Raw genomic sequence first — 21648 nt, 5'->3', positions numbered from 1 at the left:
TTCAGTATAACCGAAGTTTATTGGAAACCTTGTGAATATAATAGGCTACACCACACGGTACATACGTAAGACTCATCACCAACTCCTCCCAAATTCTTGTTAGCCCCGCCTACTTGACTGCTCATTAGGGCGAGTTAGTGGTGTGGCGTGAGTCTTGATGAGCAGTCCAGTAGGCGGTGCTAACAAGAATTTGGGAGGAGTTGGTGATGAGTCTGACGTATGCAGCGTGCAGTGAAGCCTAGTGTAAACACACCTTTTAATAATGATAGAAATATTAACTTTTGAGTGTAAATTGAACCATCAACACCTGGTTGTTCCTTTTAAGATTATGATACCTATGATCTACTAAAGGACTCCAACTTGGGCAGAAGGAAAAGAGGGAAAAATATATCTTAAAATATATGAAGAGAAACTTGATGATGTTTTGAATGAACTTTGTGGTACAAGGATTTTCAGTTCACGGAAACTTACATATTCCGGAAGTGAATGTTATGAGGTGGGGAGTGGGATGAGTGGCACAGTCACGGGTCTGAGACCTCAAAAGAAGTCCTCGATATAATCAACACTTGGCAAGTCCATCGCTACCACTGATTATATGATGGTGTCTAAACCACATCTATTCCTAGTATCATCATTGGTAATAATACTAACGTAGTTGTTGCATTCTTTTTTTATCTGAATGTGTATATGATCTTGAGCTACAAAGGCAAACTTTTATTTTCATTATTGTTATTCTTATTATTGGTAATAATGATAACAATTATTATTATTATTATTATTATTATTATTATTATTATTATTATTATTATTATTATTATTATTATTATTATTATTATTATTATTATTATTATTATGCTGTAAACAACGAACGGAAATATTCCATCGCAGTAAAATCTAGAAGCTGGTCTATCATATCGTCAAAAATATTTGTTGCGTAGTGTAGCCTGTAATTTACATTTATTGAGATTCTTTCTGAATAACTGGTAGTTACCTCGCAGTGATGCTAGAGTGACGCTTAAATGAGGCTTACATCTGCCGGGTAGCCCCTAGATTTCCCACAATAAAAATGGCAGGACAAACAACATTTAGCTTTGTATTCCTTTCGTTCAAATGAATATGGATAAGCACATAGTTTTGTATTTAATCAGCCAATGAATATGAATATACATAGGCGCTTGTTACCCATTCTTATGTGAGCGTAATAGGAAGAATATTTATGCATAATATACTTCATTAGTAGCTGAACGGACTTACACGTCAAGCGTCTGTGGGACGGGTAGGTACATCTGTGTCTGAATCACCTCCCTCCTCTGATGTGTCTTGGTAGTTACAGTTTACCTTCTCTCTCTCTCTCTCTCTCTCTCTCTCTCTCTCTCATCAAAATTTCATCGATATGCTGAAAGTTGAATAAAGTTATGATAGAAAAAAAGGAGGGTGCTGGAAGCGGGCGAGGGGGGAGAGAGAGAAAGAGAGTGCTGTGGAGCCCTCCTTACAGCGACAAGGAGAAAAGAAACAGCGTTTTAGGGCAATTACAAAAATGGAAAACTTTTCTTCTTCTATGAATATCTGATGGGAACCGAGAGGGCGAAGATGTGAGCAGATCATCTTCTTCCGATATTCAGGCAAGAATGTATGTATGTGTTTTCTAATCGACCTTCCCTCTGTTTCCTCAGTGTCGACCGTTGCTCTTTTCTTCTGCTCCTCTCGGAACTTTTTCTTTTTCTCTCCTCCTTCGTTTGGGTTTGGTGTTTGATGACGTGTTTTTACCATGGGTCTATTATGTTCGGAAGCACTTCGTTGTTTCTTGTATTTTGTACACAATCAAAACAGTCATTTTTTTTGTTTTTCAGTTTTTCATGTTTTACCACGCAAATCAATAGACTTCTTAGGCATGACAAGGCCTCCTCCCAAATATTAGCAACAATCTTTGTTTTTGTAGCGCCGGACGATTTACTCTGGGCACCGACGCCTAGCCAGTTCCAGAAAGTAGAAAGTAATTTTTTCAGTTTAAAATGTTTTGCCATACAAAAACTCACCCGACAACGACTTTTGCTTTAGTTGAGGTGTTGGGTAAACCAGTCAATCATATTTATTATTCGGTATAAAAGTATTTTCATCACAATACAAAGACTCAACATATGAATAATAGAACTGACAATTAAGGGATGAAAAGTAAACGAGAAAGTTAGGAAACCACCTAAAATGTATATATATATATATATATATATATATATATATATATATATATATATATATATATACACATACGTGTGTGTGTGTGTGTGTGTAAACTTCTTCCCAGTAAAGGGAGGCTCCATTTGGTGCAACCCGGCCTTGTGGTATTCAGTAAGTAATTTAAAATATAGCAGCTTATAGTCTCATGCCTCTCTCAAACATGGTTGCAGTCAGTCACGGTCGACAACGACAAAGTAGTACCTCCTTTGCTGCTTAGTTCAACAGACGCGGTAAGGTGAAATTAAACGAAACCCTGTGATCAGAAGTCATGGCCACTTGTGTAAGAGGTCCCTTATCTGCCTATCGATATATATATATATAATATATTATATCTATATATATATATATATATTATATATATATATATATGTATACATATATAGTATTCATTATGAGAAACCATATGGTAGCGTTCAGGGATCATTGCATCACTTTTGTAAATATAACTGAAACTATCCATAAGCGAAGTGCAGTAAATCTACGCTTAATGTTAACTTGGTCTTGTCTATACTCTGTTTTTTTTTTTTCCATCTGTCCATCCGCCTGTGGTGTTTGCGCATAGTAACACTGCCTCCCAGGGTTTGAATAATATCCTATTTCGAATATTAACGGTGTAATTCGCATTCAGTAAATTATTAAAACACTTTTCAGTTGCAAATGTACACCCAGATTATCCTTTTATTTACCTAAAACGTACACGTAGCGTAACTATTTAAAGACCGGGAAAGCCCGAGACTCAGTGTTACCATGTGAAAACAGCACAGGCGGATGGACAGATGGAAAAAAACAGAGTATAGTGAATTTACAGTGAACAGTAGATTGCTGCGAGAGCATGTTATTCCACCCATGCAGTTTGCCCTTCACATGGGTTTTATAGGTTATAGTAATTGGTTTGAGAAGGAAGAAACCGTTTAGAATGGAGTAACGATAGAAGTCCAACAGACTGAGAATTGTACGTGATGCGGTTCTAATCAGTGAAGCTTGCTTATTGAATGCTTAGTACTTCCTGAGAGATGTGACTCCAAATAAGCCTAAGAAATGACGGCAGTACTACAAACAGAGTGTGCATAAAAGGATGAAATAACACTGGCTTTACAAAGGATTAATATAGTTGGACTGTTAGACTTTTAGAACTAATGATGGCCGCCGGTACAGGTTCTCTTGAGTTAAAATTCAGTGAAAGAGTAGAAAAAGCAATTCAAATAATGGCTGGGCTGCATAAGATTTGGATATCAAATAGACTGGAATTCCATACGAATGTAGGACAATACAATACATAAGTAGTACTATCTGTATTAGTAAGCGGACACGAATCAACTGAGAAGAAAGCTTTAAGAAGAACCCCAGGAGTCAGACGGCAGTTAGAAATGATATCATGAAGGAATTAAGGAAGGTCCATAACTAGATGAGATAATGATGAAAGGGATATGGCTTGGACATGTGGGCACCAAAACAGTTGAACCTAAACCTAGATTGGATTATATTTGCCTTCTTCCTAATGTATGAATGACTCATGAGAGTTAAATTTTGCCGTTTTAAGCACTCCTTTTGCAATTAGATTGCAAACCCAAGTACCCTCTTTCACTAGACGCAACCAAGTACAGTCGGATTGCAACCTAATAAATAATTCACTGGTTAAATCAATAGAGGCGCACATATACGTAGAGTATAAGTGTGTATTTATATGTAGTCTATATATAAAATATTCACACATCCACATATACACACACACACACACACACACACATATATATATATATATATATATATATATATATATATATATATATATATATATATATATATGTATATATATATATATATATATATATATATATATATATATATATATATATATATATATATACATGAAACGTTCAGCGTTTATGAAAAACAAAGGATTTACGCTCACGTCGACAAGAATAACGATATGAAAACATCATTTACCGGTCTTCCCTTACGATCCAATCGCAGCGTCAAGTTTTAGTTGATTAAGTCGAGTAACTTCTTTCGTACAACTACACCTTGAAGTTCTTCCACCAGTGCGTCTCTCCTCCTACTCTTCCTCCTCCTCATCCTCCTCTTCCTTTTCCTTCCTCATGTTCGTCCCTCCATCCTTCCCACTTCACGGGAGTGTATTTGGAAGGAGAAATATTCCATTAGCTGTGATAAATGCCAAAGAAACATTATGGTAATAGTTGCGATATAAATCCCCAGATCTGCTATAAATTCTGACAGGTTGCTGGAGGTTCGCTGTAGCGAGGTCTCCGGAGGGAATAACTCCCAGTGTTGCCAACTTCTAAGGAAACAATGATTGTCAGGGAACCAGGATTAACAGAAGCGCTGATTGCTTACTCACTTATTAACGCTAATGTGCATTTCATCTGTCGATTTAACCGGCTGCAGTGATTATATAAACCTAAAAGATCATAACGTTTATAATCGAAGAGGAAAGGATGTAGAGCTATAATGAATGCTCGGTTGTGGCAACACTGTGTAAGCTCCGTATCGTGATATATTTGTGAATATTTTTGTGCATATTGAAGTGAACTCATATTTGGGAGGCAGCGTAGAAACCCGAGGAGAGATATCGAACTTTTAGAGATGTCTTCAATGGCCCCCAAGTTTATCTTTGGGAAATAGTGCGAGGCATAATGGATGCATGTAAGGAATGTTTAATAAACTTGGAAATGACGTGTGATTTAGAAGTCTACATAGTCAATATAAAAAATGGATTTGGTACTCAGTTAGTCAACTTTAGTGGATAGCAACCATGTTGCAGGTCATGGGTATGGGGGTTTGGGCCACGTACACACACTATCTATCTATCTATCTATCTATCTATCTATCTATCTATCTATCATATATATATATATATATATATATATATGATATATATATATATATATATATATATATAATACTCGGATATAAATTATTCAATTTCATGTTCCACTTGTAGTAAACTGATGACGCAGAATAAACATTATTATGATTATGATAAGATAACTGACATTTATATTTGCGCCCTTCCAACACATCTCCCTTTATGGTATTTGCTTCCTTTGTATTCTTTGACTCATTTAGAAAGAAGGAAATCAACCGTTATCTTCAGGTTTAAAATCAATTACAGCCGTTTCTGTCAGTTTTGTTCATTATTGATAATAATGAAGTTAAACTTGAGTTAGGTTATGTTGGGAGTCTTTTTTTCTGTTTTGCAAAGAGGTATAAAGAGATGTACTTCAGTTTGTAACGAAGCATCGATGCTTTAAAGCGTAATAATTTGCCTGAAGGTGACCTAATCCTATAAATGTTTACCATTGCTGTAATAAACTGATTTAGTCTTCTGCCAGATTCGGTGAAGACAAACAAAGCAACAGACTCATGCAAATCCTTAACAGTGAGATTATAAAACTTGATGTAAAAATGAGATAAAATTTTACAAGAAACTGAAAAGAAATTATTCCTAAGACTGTAGATGTTAAAGCTAAACTTACGTATTTTCATAATATTTTTTTTTATGAGACATATTTTCTTCTAGTTCATTGTTGCACTAATAGTGCACGCTTCCGGTGACTCAACAGACGCAAGCATCTCGAAAATAGATAGATAGAAATAGCATTAAGGATTTTTGTCCTTATCGAAAGAACATTAATATAAATCTTTCATCTGAGGTACTATACAGTGTCACCTACAATCAAAAATGACTACATGAAGGTGAGTTTAGACTTTGTGGACGGACTATGCGTACTTTTCAGAAAGCTAAGACCACGGTAGTACCTCCATGCAGCCTTCTTATAAAAAGGTCAGTGGTGGGTGAGGCTTGGCCCGGGCTAGACGACGGCAAGTCTAAACGTGAGGTCGATTGCAAGTGTCTGTCGTTTTAGACACAGAAAACTCGACAAATATTGCTAAAATATGAAGATGTTTTGTTTTTCGTAGACATGAGCACATGTAAAGAGAAGACAAAGACATTCTGTTTTATAAGGAACATTCACCATTTTCTGCTATGCCAGGAAGACATTCGGTAGTAGAATATTATAAGCGATGAAAAAAACACATTGCTTTTAATGATATTCTGCCGAATGTCTTCCTGATATAACAGAAAATGGTAAATGTTCCTCATAAGACAGAATGTCTTTGTCTTCTCTTTACATATGTTCATGTCTACAAAAACAAAATATCTTCATATTTTAGCTAAGAATTTTTTCTTTTAAAGAAAGTCTTTCGAAAAACAAACATTTCTCGGATCACTTTCCCTCATTACTGTTCATTAAGAAAAGAAAAAAAAGAAAAAAAGGTCATCGGTTGTTATGGTGGGGGGATTCCTGCTGGTGGGAGAGTCCTGTAGGAGGGATCCTTGGAGGGGGCGAGGCCCCGCTGGTGTTGGTCTCTTCCATTTCCTGCCCACGACCCCCATCCCCCCATTCGCCGACCCTCCCATCCCACCAATATTGACAGTCATAAGTCTTTGTTGAAGTTTTCTTTCCGAAGTTGAGCTCCGAAACGCCTTTCAAGACGTCCATATTTTTGTGAATATTAACAACTTTTCCATTAATGCTGCTCCGCTCAGATGTTTCAAAAAGTTCTCTCAAGGGTGTTTATGAATATTTCTTGTCGCGATGGCTGCGTAGCGCTTCCGCTCAAGATGCCTTCCGGCAGTGAAGAGCTTCTTCGCAAGATGTCATGTCTCCTGACAGTGACGAGCTGCTTCTTTTTGCTCTTTTTTTTCTCGATTGTCTGAGCCGAGAAGAATCTATGAATAAATAATGTCCTCATGCGTCATTTTTGTGATTATTTACGTCGGGAGCAGAGCAAGTTTCTGCCTTATTTATCCGGGTATATCTCGAGTTCTGGATTCTACCGTTGGAGGTTGGACTTTGTCAGACGTTTGTGTACTGAATCTTTTGAAAAGGAGAATCATTATTTTATCTTAAATGTTTTGTAGTTGGAGTAACCGCGTTAAGAGGTAATAATAATGATAATAATAATAATATTTTTATTATCATTATTTTGGTGATAATGACATATTGATATACAGATGAAAAACCCATGGATAATTAATTTGGCTGAGAGGGAGTGGACAATGATTATATCAAAGGTAAAAGACGAAACCAGCGATTTTATCGTTAAAACTGAAAACACTAACAAAGACCTCATCTGTTAAATAGATTCATGGTTAATCTCTCTATTACTGATTACTCAAATTCCTTTCTTTTTCAAGATTGGGTATCACTGCAAAACTATTCTGACCATATCTTAATTTATCAGTCCTGTTAAATTGAATATAAGGAAAACAGAGGATGAAAAACTTCCGAAGTTTTTAAGAGGGCCAATCGAAGTTTGGTGTTAGCCATTCAGTTGGCAATCGTGAGTAAGGAACAGAATAATATCTACAAAACAGGCCTAGACAAAGGCGACCTTGTAGCCTGTCTCTGCTTTAATAGGAAGTAAACATTCAGCATCATCATGTGTCGATTTTAGCAGAGTGAAGCAATTATATTATTTTCTATCCTCCTGAAGAAACATTTTCATGCATTAAATATTCATACATGATTTAGTCATCCCATTGTATTATGTATTCATTCATGTAATAACTAACAGGATTGAATTCAAAAATAAGATTTGGTGGACATTTCTGTCTTATAAACTTTCGTCACTTCTTCCTAAATCTATGAACATTGTTAATTCTTCCATCCTTGAAATAAAGGCAGAAGAGAAAACAAAAAACAGACAGATAGAATCATAATAACCTTGTCTGTTGACTTCTGGCGATGGTCCTTAATGGTCCTCCATTTGTCTCATCTACTTTTAACCCCTGATTCACTCCAGAGCCTCCGTCCCCCTACCCTCCCCCAATCCATCCGAGCTGGGCTCTTATGTTTGGTGAATACTGCAAGGATGTCTCGCTACGGAATGCTCAACTTGAAATCATCTTGAAATATTCACTTCGCATTTACTGTCTTCTCTCTCTCTCTCTCTCTCTCTCTCTCTCTCTCTCTGGAGGCTTTAGTATTGCCCTTTTATTTGTCTGTATGACGTTCTCTTTTCCCTATCTATCCCCCTCCTTCTTTACATTTTCAGTATTGACACATTTATGAAAACGATCAAAACTGTCTCAATCAAGGTGCGTCTTCAATAATACCCAGGAATTTCTCTTACTCTTATTTTTTCTAACATTTTGACAGCATATCCTCACCCATGATTGACACACTGGTTGAGCCATGTCACGGAGCCATTAAAGGCAGCATTGACTGCTCAATTATAGATCCAGCTCTCGACAGATATTCTCGGCGTAGCGTAAAAATAACTCATGCATCATATTTAGGATTCTGTACACCCGTCTTTCATATATATATATGCCAAAGAAACGACTTAAGAATATCATTTTGGAACATTGCATATTTGACGTACTTGAATGTCAAGGCGGTTGTGCAGATTCATAATTGAAAAGCTAGGAGTTTCCTAAAGTTTTCAAACAGTTTACACTATAGTATATTAAACACTGTATTCTTGTATGATACTATCGATTACCATGAATTGGTTTGATACTACTGACTTGAAAGTCAGTTTTTGTTCGGCACTTGTGACAACAAGGTATTTCTGTTGGGTTTGGCTTAATACTATCTACCATATGTTCAACTATAAGTTTTGTTTTAGTACTAATGAAAATTAAGGTCAGCTCTGGTGCCTTAGTTTGTTACTATTTCCAACTTGGGCATTTCTGATGGATTGGTTTCGGTGTTTATTTTCATCAAACCAGAGCCAGTAAGCCAGTTTGGTCGTGTGCGGGAAGCTTGTCAAGTTTTTGTAATTTACACTTCATCTTCTTCCACTTACGGTGTCTTACCTAGAGCTCCGTACAGTGGTCCTCCGGAATACAGAAGGAAGCATCATACAACATACTTGTGGATGCGACAGCTACAGGAGATTCGATAACCAAGAAAATAAACCACGTGAGAGCAACTTGTAGAGAAGAGTGTGAAAATGTGACGATGTCAATAAAATCATATTCATCTGCCATCTCTTTGTGGTATTTTGATCCTCTTGTGTTTCTCAAGGCTAATGTTGCAAGAATCGCTCATGGGACAAAACTGATTTCCTTAAACGAAAGTTTGTTTGTTAATCAGTGGTTCAATATTGTTAAGAGGGTATAGATATATTTCTTCATCCATTCTCAAATAGCAGAACCAATCTCTCTTTTAAAAACTAAGCTCATTTAGGTTGTATATGAGAAAATCTTTCTCCTTTCGGAAGTCACCCTTTAGGCCCACAAGTGAGAGAACGTTTCCTGATTTTCTCAGCACCTAGCCCTGGAAATTCAAAATCTCTGACATTCATTCGAATTGACATCTTCGAGTGCTCTGATGAATATTTTCTCTTCGACACCTAGTATAAGACTGAATAGTTTGATCACACTGCTTTGCCGACTCTTTTATAAGCGTGTGTCAAACCAGTTTCATCAGACCCGTTTTTCAAACTAATTTAACAAAGAATTTAAGAGTGTATGGAATCCTTTAGGTTTTATACCATAGGAAACAGTCAGTTTTTGGAGTTTGGTTTAACTTGAATCCACCAAAGGGACTTAAACTACATAGCTTCTTTCCGGTTTGGATAAAATAAAAAATCAATAGCGAATAATTTATATTTGCTCATTTGATCATATCCACCTAAATCCCCCACCCCCCAAAAAAATCTTTCTAGTTTACAATGAAGAAATCGATAATGTTAAAAATTATTTCCTCTCTAGCCTGGTCACGGTAGCTAAAATATTTTAACGCCTAACAATATTGTCATATCAAGTGGCTCGTTTTCCTTTATATATTGGATCCCGACTATAATTATTATTAATATTATCATTACAAAAACCGGAGTAGCAGAAAGGTGTTTCAGTATTAATAAATGACCTTTAAATTGATTTCAGCGGAATAATGTCTGATAAAGTATCCCATGAAGAGTGTGAGATGAACATATGAATAGATATTATGCCTTTTATTCACGTCGTATCTATTCTGCAACCTTTGCAGTTACGCTCAGACATAAACAAAAAACTATTCTAAAATTTTAAATCCCTCAAGCAAGCTCTGACAAATGTGATGAATTTGCTGAAACAAGAAAGCAGAAATATCAATGGAAAAGGCTGTAAGATATTTTTGATATTGTTGTGTCGTACAGATCTTTAAATGACGGCACGTGTTTGTTGAAACTCTCTCTACACACACACACACACACACACACACACATATATATATATATATATATATATATATATATATATATATATATATATATATATATATATATATATATCTAATGTCTTATCGCTTGGCGATAGACTTTTTGTTTTTTCCTTACGGCTGTTATCCGTAAGTAATGTTTGGTTCCTCTCATGAAGGACATAGTTGCGTCTTCATAAACTGTTGCGTTGATTGAAGATCCCGTTTCCTCTGTTTCGTTTGATGTTGAGGGTGGAAGTTAGTTCTTGTAGACCTTCGGTCGGCTGATATGGGTCTTGTTAATTATGTTCTTCGTTTATTAGCTGCCACCACTTTCTAATGTCTTATCGCTTGGCGATAGACTTTTTGTTTTTTCCTTACGGCTGTTATCCGTAAGTAATGTTTGGTTCCTCTCATCTCCATTGGATATCTTAGTAGAGAGGTTCTTTCTTGTCTAGAGGAGATGATTCAAACATACTTACGGATAACAGCCGTAAGGAAAAAACAAAAAGTCTATCGCCAAGCGATAAGACATTAGAAAGTGGTGCAGCTATAAACACCATCTCAAATGAAAAGCTACAACAATAAATCCACTAAACGTGTTTCTGTAAAGCCATAAAAGTTGTCGTCAAGTTTAATGTATTTGTTCCTAGCGATGGCTATTGTCGGTTAAGACACAGACAGCAATCTCTAGGCTCCTTTCCTCAACCCCTTACCCCTCCTCTCACAACCTCTACCCCTGCTTCCCTCTCTATCCCCTCCCACTTTTTATCGTGTTGGCTTATTATTCGGAGTCTCGAATTCCCTACAAATAAAACCTTTTTGCTGTCATTCCATGACGTCTCTCTCTCTCTCTCTCTCTCTCTCCGCTCTCTCTCTCTCTCTCTCTCTCTCTCTTTCTCGAGACAATTCTGCGCTTTACCAGAGCAATCCATACGTTTGATGATTCGGCATTAAGATATAAACTAAGTTTAATATTTTTACATGCATACCATTGCATTTGAATATGTATACATAGAAATGCAAACAATACCAGTATCAGTGCTTCTATAAATGTGTGAGCGTGTCGGATGTTAAATACCAAAACCTGGTTTTATACATCAAAGATATTTGAAACATTTCAGCAGTTATTGAGGTTAATGAAGATATTTTATTTTGCTATCTCGTTCGATGCATATTTTTGCATTATAAACAGTATGGTACTTACACAGCTTTCCTTTTTGCTGAATGGTAGGCCAAACGACTTCGTGAATCTCGCATTGTGTACCAGAGACTAAATTGGTCGAGGAAAACGTCCACCTGAAGTTAAGAAAAGTAAAGAAAAAAAAAGTCATAGACTGATGTTTCGCTAACGACAACGGTTTGTCATATAAAAAGCTAAATAATAAATATCCTATTAGCATTTAAGTCATATTTTTAAACAGGAATAAACACACTAATGAAGAACATGCAACGAATCTGTAGAGCAGGAGTAAGTACTCTGATCCTGCTGTAGAGAACGTCACCGCCACTTCCGTTCAGTCTCCTTGATTTCTGGCTGCACCTTCGCAATTCAGCGCCTCGTCTTTCCTTGAATACCGGCACTCCTTTTGTTACTGTGAATCGGTGTGGTAAGCACGTCTGCTCCGCTGTTGAATTTTGTTGAATTTTGGCGGTTTGAGCTGTAAAATATTTCATTATGTATACGAAAAGGTGAGTAATTGTGCGGTTTTCATTTATTTGTTCAGATAAGACTTTTACAATGTTTTGTTTGTGAGAATTGGGAAAACTTTGAAATGTTCGTGGACTAACTAGTAGCCTTTCTTAGTCTTGATCTGTGTATACAGTTTTTAAGATTTTTCAGGTAATTATATATGCTGTCGTTGATTTTGGTATTGTCATGTGACGTCTAAAGTTGTGTACTTGAGTAGCCATTGTTTAAACCTACCTAGGTGTAGGAGTAGTTAGGTAAGGCTTGCGTTAGCAAATGAAGTTTAATGGAAAAGCTTGAAATGTAGCTAATGTATACTACGTGTTGAGTACTGTAGCCTTGCTGATGAGCGTAAAAACGTTTGACTAAATAGTATCGTGAACACAAACCAAAGGCATGAAAATACTACTACCTAGAACCAAGAGCAAATGGCGGTGTAGAAAATACAATGACGACTGATGCCCAAAATTAGTTATACTACTTAGCCTAGTAGCTAGTAGTAGTAGTAGGCCAATCGATTTTTGTCAGTCACTGCAAAAATACCAAGGTGACAAGGCCTAAAAAATATCGGAATGTATTCTGTAGACCTTGGCAAATACTAGGGTAGATTACCACGGCAGGCCAACCAACCAGGCCACCTACAATCAATGTTTGCCACCCTCCGAAAAAGTACATTATAACGCGTCCTGACACCGAGATGGGCATCAGTCGCGACTTGTTGTTGGTGAGAAACGGAGCTAAAGACCTCTACTCTCCTTTCGAAGTAAGTATTTTCTCCAAAGTTAGAAATTAAGGCCAAATTTTAAGATTTAAACAGAGGGTACTGAAAATGGCGGCCCACGGCAGTGGAAATCTCACCAAAACGCTTTTAGAAATTTTACTTACAACTAAAAATGTTTCGAAGATTGACGCCATCTCGATGTTTACGGAGTCGCTTGTGTCAACAAACTTTCCATTTCCTGTGATAAATCCGCACACCACTTGTACCCACAGACGCTGGTGCCACTTTTATCAACAATGAATCGAAACACTATTTCTCACCAACAAGCAGCCAGGAGTAAACTGTTTTGGTAGATGACGACGAGAAGCGTGCTCTTAGCTAATTTTTAAATAAGTAGTAAAACATCAATATTTTACATATTTATGATGATTAATTTGAAAATATTAGTTATTGAAAAAGTAACTCGACTCTGACTCAAATTTAAGTAATTATTTTTCTGAATTAGAACGTTCTTTTAAGTTCTGTATTATGACGTCACGGACATCTTGACTTTCGTACCTATTGTAAATAATTGCTATACTCAACTGTCATTGCAGAACAGTTTACCAGTTATTCATGCAGATTGTTATCAGCTATACATGTAATTGTTATAATCGTAATGCGCATATATAGGGTAGAATATCACGACAGGCCAACCCTCATCACGGTGGACGGGTCTTATTCATGTGAGCTCTTCGTAAAATATGTTTTCAAGGCAGTTTTGAAATCTAATATGGCGGCTACGTTTTGCATGGACGGTTCTCATCAGTGACGGCCACCATCTTTTCCCCAGCCTTCCCAGCACTCATTTGAACAATATTAGCGTATGTATGTAACGTTTATTGATCTTACTCAAGATTGCAGTTGTAATCAGCACAATAAAACAACATTTTGTTTCCTATATTAGTGAAAGTATGAAACTTGTTATTCCCGGGGTTATGGTTGGAACTGAATTCATTCTTACCTTGTAATCAGTGGTTTTATCCTTACTGCCATCACAACTGAAACTCCACAGTGCTTATTTGATTGTAATATACACAGTGTCTCTTAAATTCACTCCACAGTGCACTCGCCGAACCACATTGCTGTTCGTGTTTCCTAAGCACTCACTCCGTAAACAAAGTTACGAGCAGCAGACGACAACACTGATTATGAGATGCAAAGCTTTATTCCCTTAATTGTTTACTTTACTCAATATTTAGTTTAACTACTTCAAAATGTTTATTTAATTCATGTCCATTATCCCTTTTTTGCAACCAAATTAACCCCCCAAAATTACAATGTTTCGGATTGTATACTTACGAGCAGAACCGACGTGAGGAAAAATGGCTCATCGTTGCCAATCTAGTGGAGCGTCACACATACGCCGATGCATTTACAAACTGTTTCGATGAATTCTAGTTGTCATAGTAATGCAGTAATGATAAAATTGCTCTAATATGTATATATACTACAAATAGATATGCTAATTTCACTTATTTCCCCGGTTTTGTGTAAGTCTTATACCTAGTTTGGAGGGTAAACACATACCAATTGACAACACTGATAAACAATTGAAGAGCGCAAAACGCCGCAAAGAATGCCGTAGTCCCCTTGAATAAGTACGAATAAGTGCTGGTAAGAGGTGGGTTTACGATTGTTGTGATGAAAGTGCCCCAGCGTCTATGGGTACAAGTGGTGTACAGATTTAGCACATGAAATGGGAAGTTTGTTGACACAAGCGACTCCGTAAACATCAAGATAGCGTCAATCTTCGAAACATTTTTAGTTGTAAGTAAAAATTTCTAATGCGTTTTGGTGAGATTTCCACTGCAGTAGGCCACCCTTTTCAGTACCCTCTGTTTAAATCTTAAAATTTGGCCTTAATTTCTAACTTTGGAGAAAATACTTACTTCGAAAGGAGAGTAGAGGTCTTTAGCTCGGTTTTTCACCAACAAGAAGTCGCGACTGATGCCCATCTCCGGTGTCAGGACGCGTTATAATGTACTTTTTCGGAGGGTGGCTAGGTGTTGATTGTAGGTGGCCTGCTTGGCCTGCTGTGATATTCTCCCTATCTTTATTTATTTACTTTTTGGATATATGAAGATGTTTTACTGCTGGATTATCGCCGTAGTGTGACGCAATCTTTTTCGGTCCATGGGCCTTTGTCTGTTTTCGCACCATAAGAAATTATGGGGCCGAATTTGCAATGACCAGAAAGTCGTAAAATAGGAAAGGTTAAAGTTCAGCATTGAGGGGCATATGTTTTGACTGAGAAAAATACAAATTTATTCAATAGCTAGCTTGTAAAAAATACTTGGTTATAAAAACTTGATTGACAACTAAGCAGCATGTCTACTATGGGTTTCAGAGACAGTGCAAGCACGTTTTTGGGCAATACCTATTTCTGTAACGAACACTCGTAACAGAACGAGATTTTGCTATAGTGCATTACACCCAGTGCCGTAATTTATAAGGGTATCGTGAATCACTAATCGTAAAGAATAACGACACTTGTCCTTGTACCAAGAGACAAAAACTCCATTATGCAGAAATGGATACGAACACGTGTATAAAGCTCCACCTACCCTCTCCCCACCCCCCCCCACCCCCCCCCCCCCCCCCCCTCCACCGCCATCCCTTTTCTTCTTCGTTCCTCCTCCTTATCCTCCTCTCTCTCTCTCTCTCTCTCTCTCTCTCTCTCTCGTTCTCTTCTCTCTCTCTCTCGTTGACCATTCGGTATGTGTTGACCCTCCAAACTGGGTATAAGACTACACACAAAACGTTGAAATTGGTGAAATTAGGCTATGTATTGGAAGTATATATACATAAATATTAAAGCAATTTTATCATTATTGCATTACTATGACAACTAGAATTCATGGAAACAGTTTATAATAATGAACAAGGCGTATGTGTGAAGCCTCCACTAATGTGGCAACGATGATTTTGCCATTCTTAGCATGCAAACATTAAAGCATGCAAACATTAAAGGTTACATTTATTTCTGGCATACGATTATTAAAGAAATTCAAAATACTAATAGACTGAAATCAATGAAAAGTGCTAGCAAAAACAAAAAAGCAAAAAAAAAAAAAGTAGTCGTTCCTCTGCACTTTTCCGTATTCGTTCCTCTATGGTTTTCGGCAGCCAGATGTACGAAAACGTTAGAAACATTTGATTTTATCTACTTTAGAAATATCGGTAATTTTTTCGGGGTAATTTGGTTGCAAAAAAGGGATAATATACATGAATTAAATCAAAATTTTTAAATAACAAAGTAAATTTAAACTAAATAACGAGTAAAGTAAACAGTTTAGGGAATAAAACTTTGCAGTTTCGTCGTCTGTCGTCGTCTGCTGTTCGTAATTGTGTTTATGGCGCGCGCGCTTAGAAACCAGGAACAGCAACGGGTTTAAAGTGCAATGTGGAGTGAACTGAGACCAAAATGTGTATAATAACAATCAAATAAGCACTGGAGTTTCAGTTGTGATGGCAGTAAGGATAAAAACTAACCGATTACAAGGTAAGAATGAATTCAGTTCAAACCATAACCCCGGGAATAACAAGTTTCATACTTTCACTAATATAGGCAACAAAATGTTGTTTTATTGTGCTGATTACAACTGCAATCTTGAGTAAGATCAATAAACGTTACATACATACGCTAACATTGTTCAAATGAGTGCTGGGAAGGCTGGGGAAAGATGGTGGCCGTCACTGATGAGAACCGAACATGCAAAACGTAGCCGCCATATTGGATTTCAAAACTGCCTTGAAAACATATTTTACGAAGAGCTCACATGCTTATTTTAGTTCGTATGGGGCTTTCATATATCACAATATGTTGACGAAACTTCAGTCTTTTAAATGGTATGCTTAGAGTTGCAATTGTATTCATGTTTCACCAAATTAAATGCGAGTGAATAAGACCCGTCCACCGTGATGAGGGTTGGCCTGTCGTGATATTCTACCCTACTTTTCTTTTTCTTTTTCTTTTTCCTCCGACCTTTTACGAGCATTGGACAGTGAGAGTGGGGTGGCCAATTTTCCTCAGTAGTGATGCTCTGTTAGGAAATGATCTTAATTCAAAATATGGTTCCCAATTTTCACTTAAGTGTTTTGATGGAGTTTTTATAAAGTTATTTCTGTAGTTCTGAAATTTGTATGTGTTACCAATTGTTTTATACCTATTTTAAAACTGCTTAGCATGAAAGGACAATTTAATGGGTAGTACAGGCTCTAAAATATAGTTTTGATCATTTAAAATAAGTTTTTGAAAGTGCTGTTCAAGGAAAAGGGCATTTATTCCTGAGCATAGATACTTTTATCTGGAGTGGATAGAAATCTTTCAATTTATGAATAAAGTTTCTTTAAAGAGTCACAGACTCAGTCAAGTGTACAGCATTCAAGAATCATCACTATTTAATAGGAATGTTAATTTGTCATAACTTTTTACTGCCTCTTGTTTTATGCATGTATGACAACTATTGTTTCCCCTTCCACTGTGGAGAATTTCTGGTGGATCCTTTGAGGGCTATCTTTTATATAATACGTACTAGGTAGATCTAGTGTACCTATCCGCGGCGGCCCAGAGTATGGCAGTTGCGGTTTTTCTATGCAGTTTACCTCCTGAACAAGAATTTTAAGTAATAATTTATTCGGACAACTGTAATTAACCCCCAGGGGCCAGTACTAAAGGTAATATTTCAGAAGCACTCCGCACTGGATATTAAAATAATCACCTACATGGAAAGAGCATGTGAAAAGCAATATAAAAAGTATAGTCATTATATGAGAGATTAAACTGTGTGGAATTAATTGAGCTTGATAAGTTTTTACCTCGAATTTTTCCTAAGTCGGGAGAGGTGTTATCTCTACGGTAATGTTTACTTTTAATGAGCCCTCTAACTTAGTTTCTTACGCAAACAAAAGCTGTTCCAGTTACTCATTATTGGCCGAGAGGTGTGACATCGTTATGACGTCATGGGCTTCATAACCAATTACGAACGACTAGTCGAAAACTAAGTTTCACTAGTATTTCAGCGGAGTAATAAAGTTACCTGTCCAGTATCCACTGGTATCCTTGCTTGACTGAATACTCGAATAATGAAGCAAAAAACGGCATTTTGTCTTCCTGTACCTATGGGAGTGGTAGTGGCTGGCCCTTCTGGCATTAATTTTGACAGACCTTCGATTTCCTACTGATTGTTTGCAGTGCAGTGTGGGTTACGGTGAATTTTATCATTATTTGTCTAGTGGTGGTAAAGAAGTTGTGATTGAATATGCTCAGACATAATTTCATTCTAAAGCAAAAAAAACTGCGAGTGTTGTGGAGCTACTATTTGCCGGATCGTCTACAACAGGAACGCGTTTACGTGTGATCCGCCACGGTAAGTAGCCTTACTGTAACCCCTGTGGCTAGCGCGTGCAGCGCAACATTACCTCTTGCCGTACATGCCAAGCTTGCCAAGAATCTTTAAATATGCGGATAAGGCGCGAAGCGCCGTTCTGCTGCGGCCTTACTGGCAGCACACACAAATCAATCGTCGCTGATATGTAGTCGTTCCCTACTTTGTTTGTTGTTGTTTTGGTATCGCCGCCATATTGGTTTTGGTGTTCTTCCGCAGATTTCGATCGGCGGTCGAGTCGCCGTGTTTAGTACTGGCCCTTGGGAGTTAATTACAGTCGTCCGAATAAATATTACTTTAAATTCTTGTTGAGTGGGTAAAATAACATAGGAACACGTCAATTGCCATAGTCTAGGCCACCGCGGATTGCTTCTGTAGAAATACCAAATTAGAGCTGCATACTGATCTTACTTTGTTTAGCCTAACCCAACTTAAGATACTTGTCCATAACTGAGGACAATGTTCATCCTTCTTGGTTGAAGTTTAGAACCGTTTAGAACCCTTGGACTCTCCATCCTAACCTCCTAGAATATTGTTAATCATAGTGAAACTGATTTGTCCCTTAACATTGCGCACAAGCTGCTAAGGGAAAGATTTTGGTGTGTAGGGTTGGGAGGTGCAGATGAGATGCTCCCACTTGTCCCAGTCCAAAGTTTGTAGAGAGGATCGTTTTAAATGTTTTGTATCATGAAAGGTTTTGCTTATGATCTCATTCAAAACTTCTTGCACACTAGGTAGACAATTTAAAACTGGAGTAACTGTTGTAAAAATTGGCTTGAAAAATTTTGGTTTCTTTTCCATAATCTGTAAAACTTTTAACTTTAAAACTGTAGGTAATTATTTACTGGAAAAGTATTGAAATTTATAGGTACTAATTGTTTACAGAAAAAGTAGCTCACCTAGCCTAGTCATGTGAATAAAGCATATAAGTACACTTTACAGCCTTTTGGAACATAATCAAAACTTATTAGTGAATACATGACATTATTCATGTGCCCTCTGTTAATCTGGACATGTAATTGTTGAATTATGATAGCAACATGTAAAGCTGAACCCTCTTATCCTAACATATTAACAATAAATACTGTAGCAATGTATAGGGGTAAATCTTAAGTGCCTGCATGGAAGTAAAATGTGCTTGCAAAATATAACTGAGGTCACCATTGAATGATGAATACATAGCTTATTCATTTGCTCATATTCCATTAGATAAAATTGTGATACTATCATTCAGCCCTTGATGATAACTGTACTGCTTTTTATCATTGCAGAAAATCAAAGTAATGGATCAAATATTAACTGATGTAAGGGAATTTATGAAATTAACCCTAAATGTGGGCTATGTCCAATTCTTCCCTATCAGTGTAAAATTATCTTAAAATCACCACCTTGTAACATAATATGAGTTATTATTTTTAACTTTGCTTGCTATGGTGGCATATATAGTAACTAACCTGACCAGGCAAACTTTCAGGTTGGCCCATTGAAAAAAATCTTTGGAAATAGGATAACGCATGCACATTGTGTGCAAAAATAGCATTAACAAGAGTTTCCTATTGTGTTGAGCTGTGAAGCAACTGGCTGGGATAAGTTTTATAAAATTCTTCTAATGACATTCCTTTGTCCCCAATGATAATGTGCACCTATTTCACTCTCAGCATCACTATATTCTTGCCTGAATATTGGACCAGCATTATCATCCAACCACCACTACAAGATGGCTGGATTTTTTTTTTTCTCTCTCTCTCTCCAGGATTGCAGGGATCAGTGTTGGAATTGGGAGATCAGGATTTTAGCTTCAGTTTCCTCACACTATTCTTAGGGAGAAAAATGCTTCACCCACTCTTCAGAGCTAAGGCCCTATAAGTTGCTATTAAGTTACTTTGGCCCATTCAAGCCATATGAATGATTTCTTGTGGATTTGATGCATTTGCCATGTTCTTGAGGTCTGCTGGTGGACATGTGTATGAAGTTAAAGATGGACTTGGTTGTGGAGCTCTGCTAAACTTTAATATTTATACACTTCCAACTATGATAGTTGCACCCACACACACTGGCATGAAAGATCTTTAGATTCCTTAAATCATGCCTTGTGAATTTTTTTGTAAATATATCACCCATTGAATGCATAGTTTAAAAATATTAGTTATAATGTCCTTTGTAAGTAATTTTCTTTGAAATGAGCATTATATACTTTGCCAAACACAATTGTCAAATGAAAGAAGTTTGAAAATCATTAGTTGGACAAGGTTGGCATGGCAACTCCAGATATGAATGGCTATGCATCCCCCCCCCCCCCCCCCCCCCCCCCCCCCCCCCCCCCCCCCCCCCCAACAAATTCAAGTTTTTCAAGAACATAATGTTTTTCTTGGGTATAGAAACCTGAACCTTACATATTGGAGGACACACTCTTATTCCTCCCTGCTGCTTCTAATAGTGGTGCATATCTTGCAGCTGAAAGTCTAATGGGGATAGTTGGGGGAAGGAGCATATCCTTCTCCCACTCTCATGGGTTATTTCTCATGGTATTACATGGCCTGGTCTAATGCATATAGTACACTAAAGCTATGAAAAGCTTGTTTGTATGCCAAGGAAAAATACAATTACTTTTTTTAAAATTTTTTATACTGAAAAGTATTGAGAATGCTGATTAAATGTTAAATTGGATTTTCAGAAAAATTTTGTAAAGCATTTTACCGTTATTTTTGTTCATGAAACTTACCTGTCAGATATATATATATATATATAGCTTTATTTTCTGACGTCCGACAGAATTTCAAAACTCGCGGCACATGTAGTGGGCGGCCTGGTGGTAGTACCCATTCCCGCCGCTGGGAGGCGGATATCAGGAACCATTCCCATTTTCTATTCATATTTTTTCTGTCGCCGGTGCTGTAAACAACTGTTTGCAGTGCCTACGTCTAGGATTTTTGGATTATCTCGTTTCTAAGTATCTGGATTGACTTTTGGTTATCGCTCTGGATTGTTGGATTGGCACGCGCAATAGTGGACGGTTTTTTTTAATTTGGATTGGCTTTTAGAGCAGTTCTACAAAAGGTAAGGAATGTAACATTTCTCCTCCTCTAACACGGTAGATTTTGTTTCACCTAAACCTGTGATGTTGCCTTCGGGCCCTGTTTCTGTGTCTGGAGAAGGTAATGCCCTTTCTCTGATTCTCGAGTCTCTGCCCACTCTTGAATCTAAAGTGTTGGCCTTGGAAACTGGCCCTGTGAAAGTTTGTGATCGTGCCCCTAGTGTTGTGGAGGGGGCATCAGATCGGCCCCATAATGCCTCTAGGCTGAGACCTCTATCGGACTCCCAGGACTCAGGGAGAGGGTATGTCGAAAGCCGCAAGAG

At 37.3% G+C, this 21648-nt stretch overlaps 1 protein-coding gene across 1 annotated transcript in view; it reads left to right on the top strand.

Annotated features, from left to right (window-relative positions):
- The first annotated feature begins 11987 nt into the window (after nt 1-11987).
- The window catches only part of LOC135205665 (uncharacterized), a 28036-nt gene continuing 18375 nt past the window's right edge, over nt 11988-21648 (top strand). The window contains exon 1 of the mRNA XM_064236509.1: nt 11988-12143. Coding sequence (XP_064092579.1) covers nt 12130-12143 — 14 coding nt within the window. The 5' untranslated portion in view covers nt 11988-12129. The remainder of the gene's footprint in view (nt 12144-21648) is intronic.

The sequence above is a fragment of the Macrobrachium nipponense genome, chromosome 24, assembly GCF_015104395.2.
Source record: "Macrobrachium nipponense isolate FS-2020 chromosome 24, ASM1510439v2, whole genome shotgun sequence".
Taxonomy (NCBI): Eukaryota; Metazoa; Arthropoda; class Malacostraca; order Decapoda; family Palaemonidae; genus Macrobrachium; species Macrobrachium nipponense.
The sequence above is the reverse complement of the archived record's forward strand: the minus strand, read 5'-3'. Positions and strand labels throughout refer to the sequence as shown.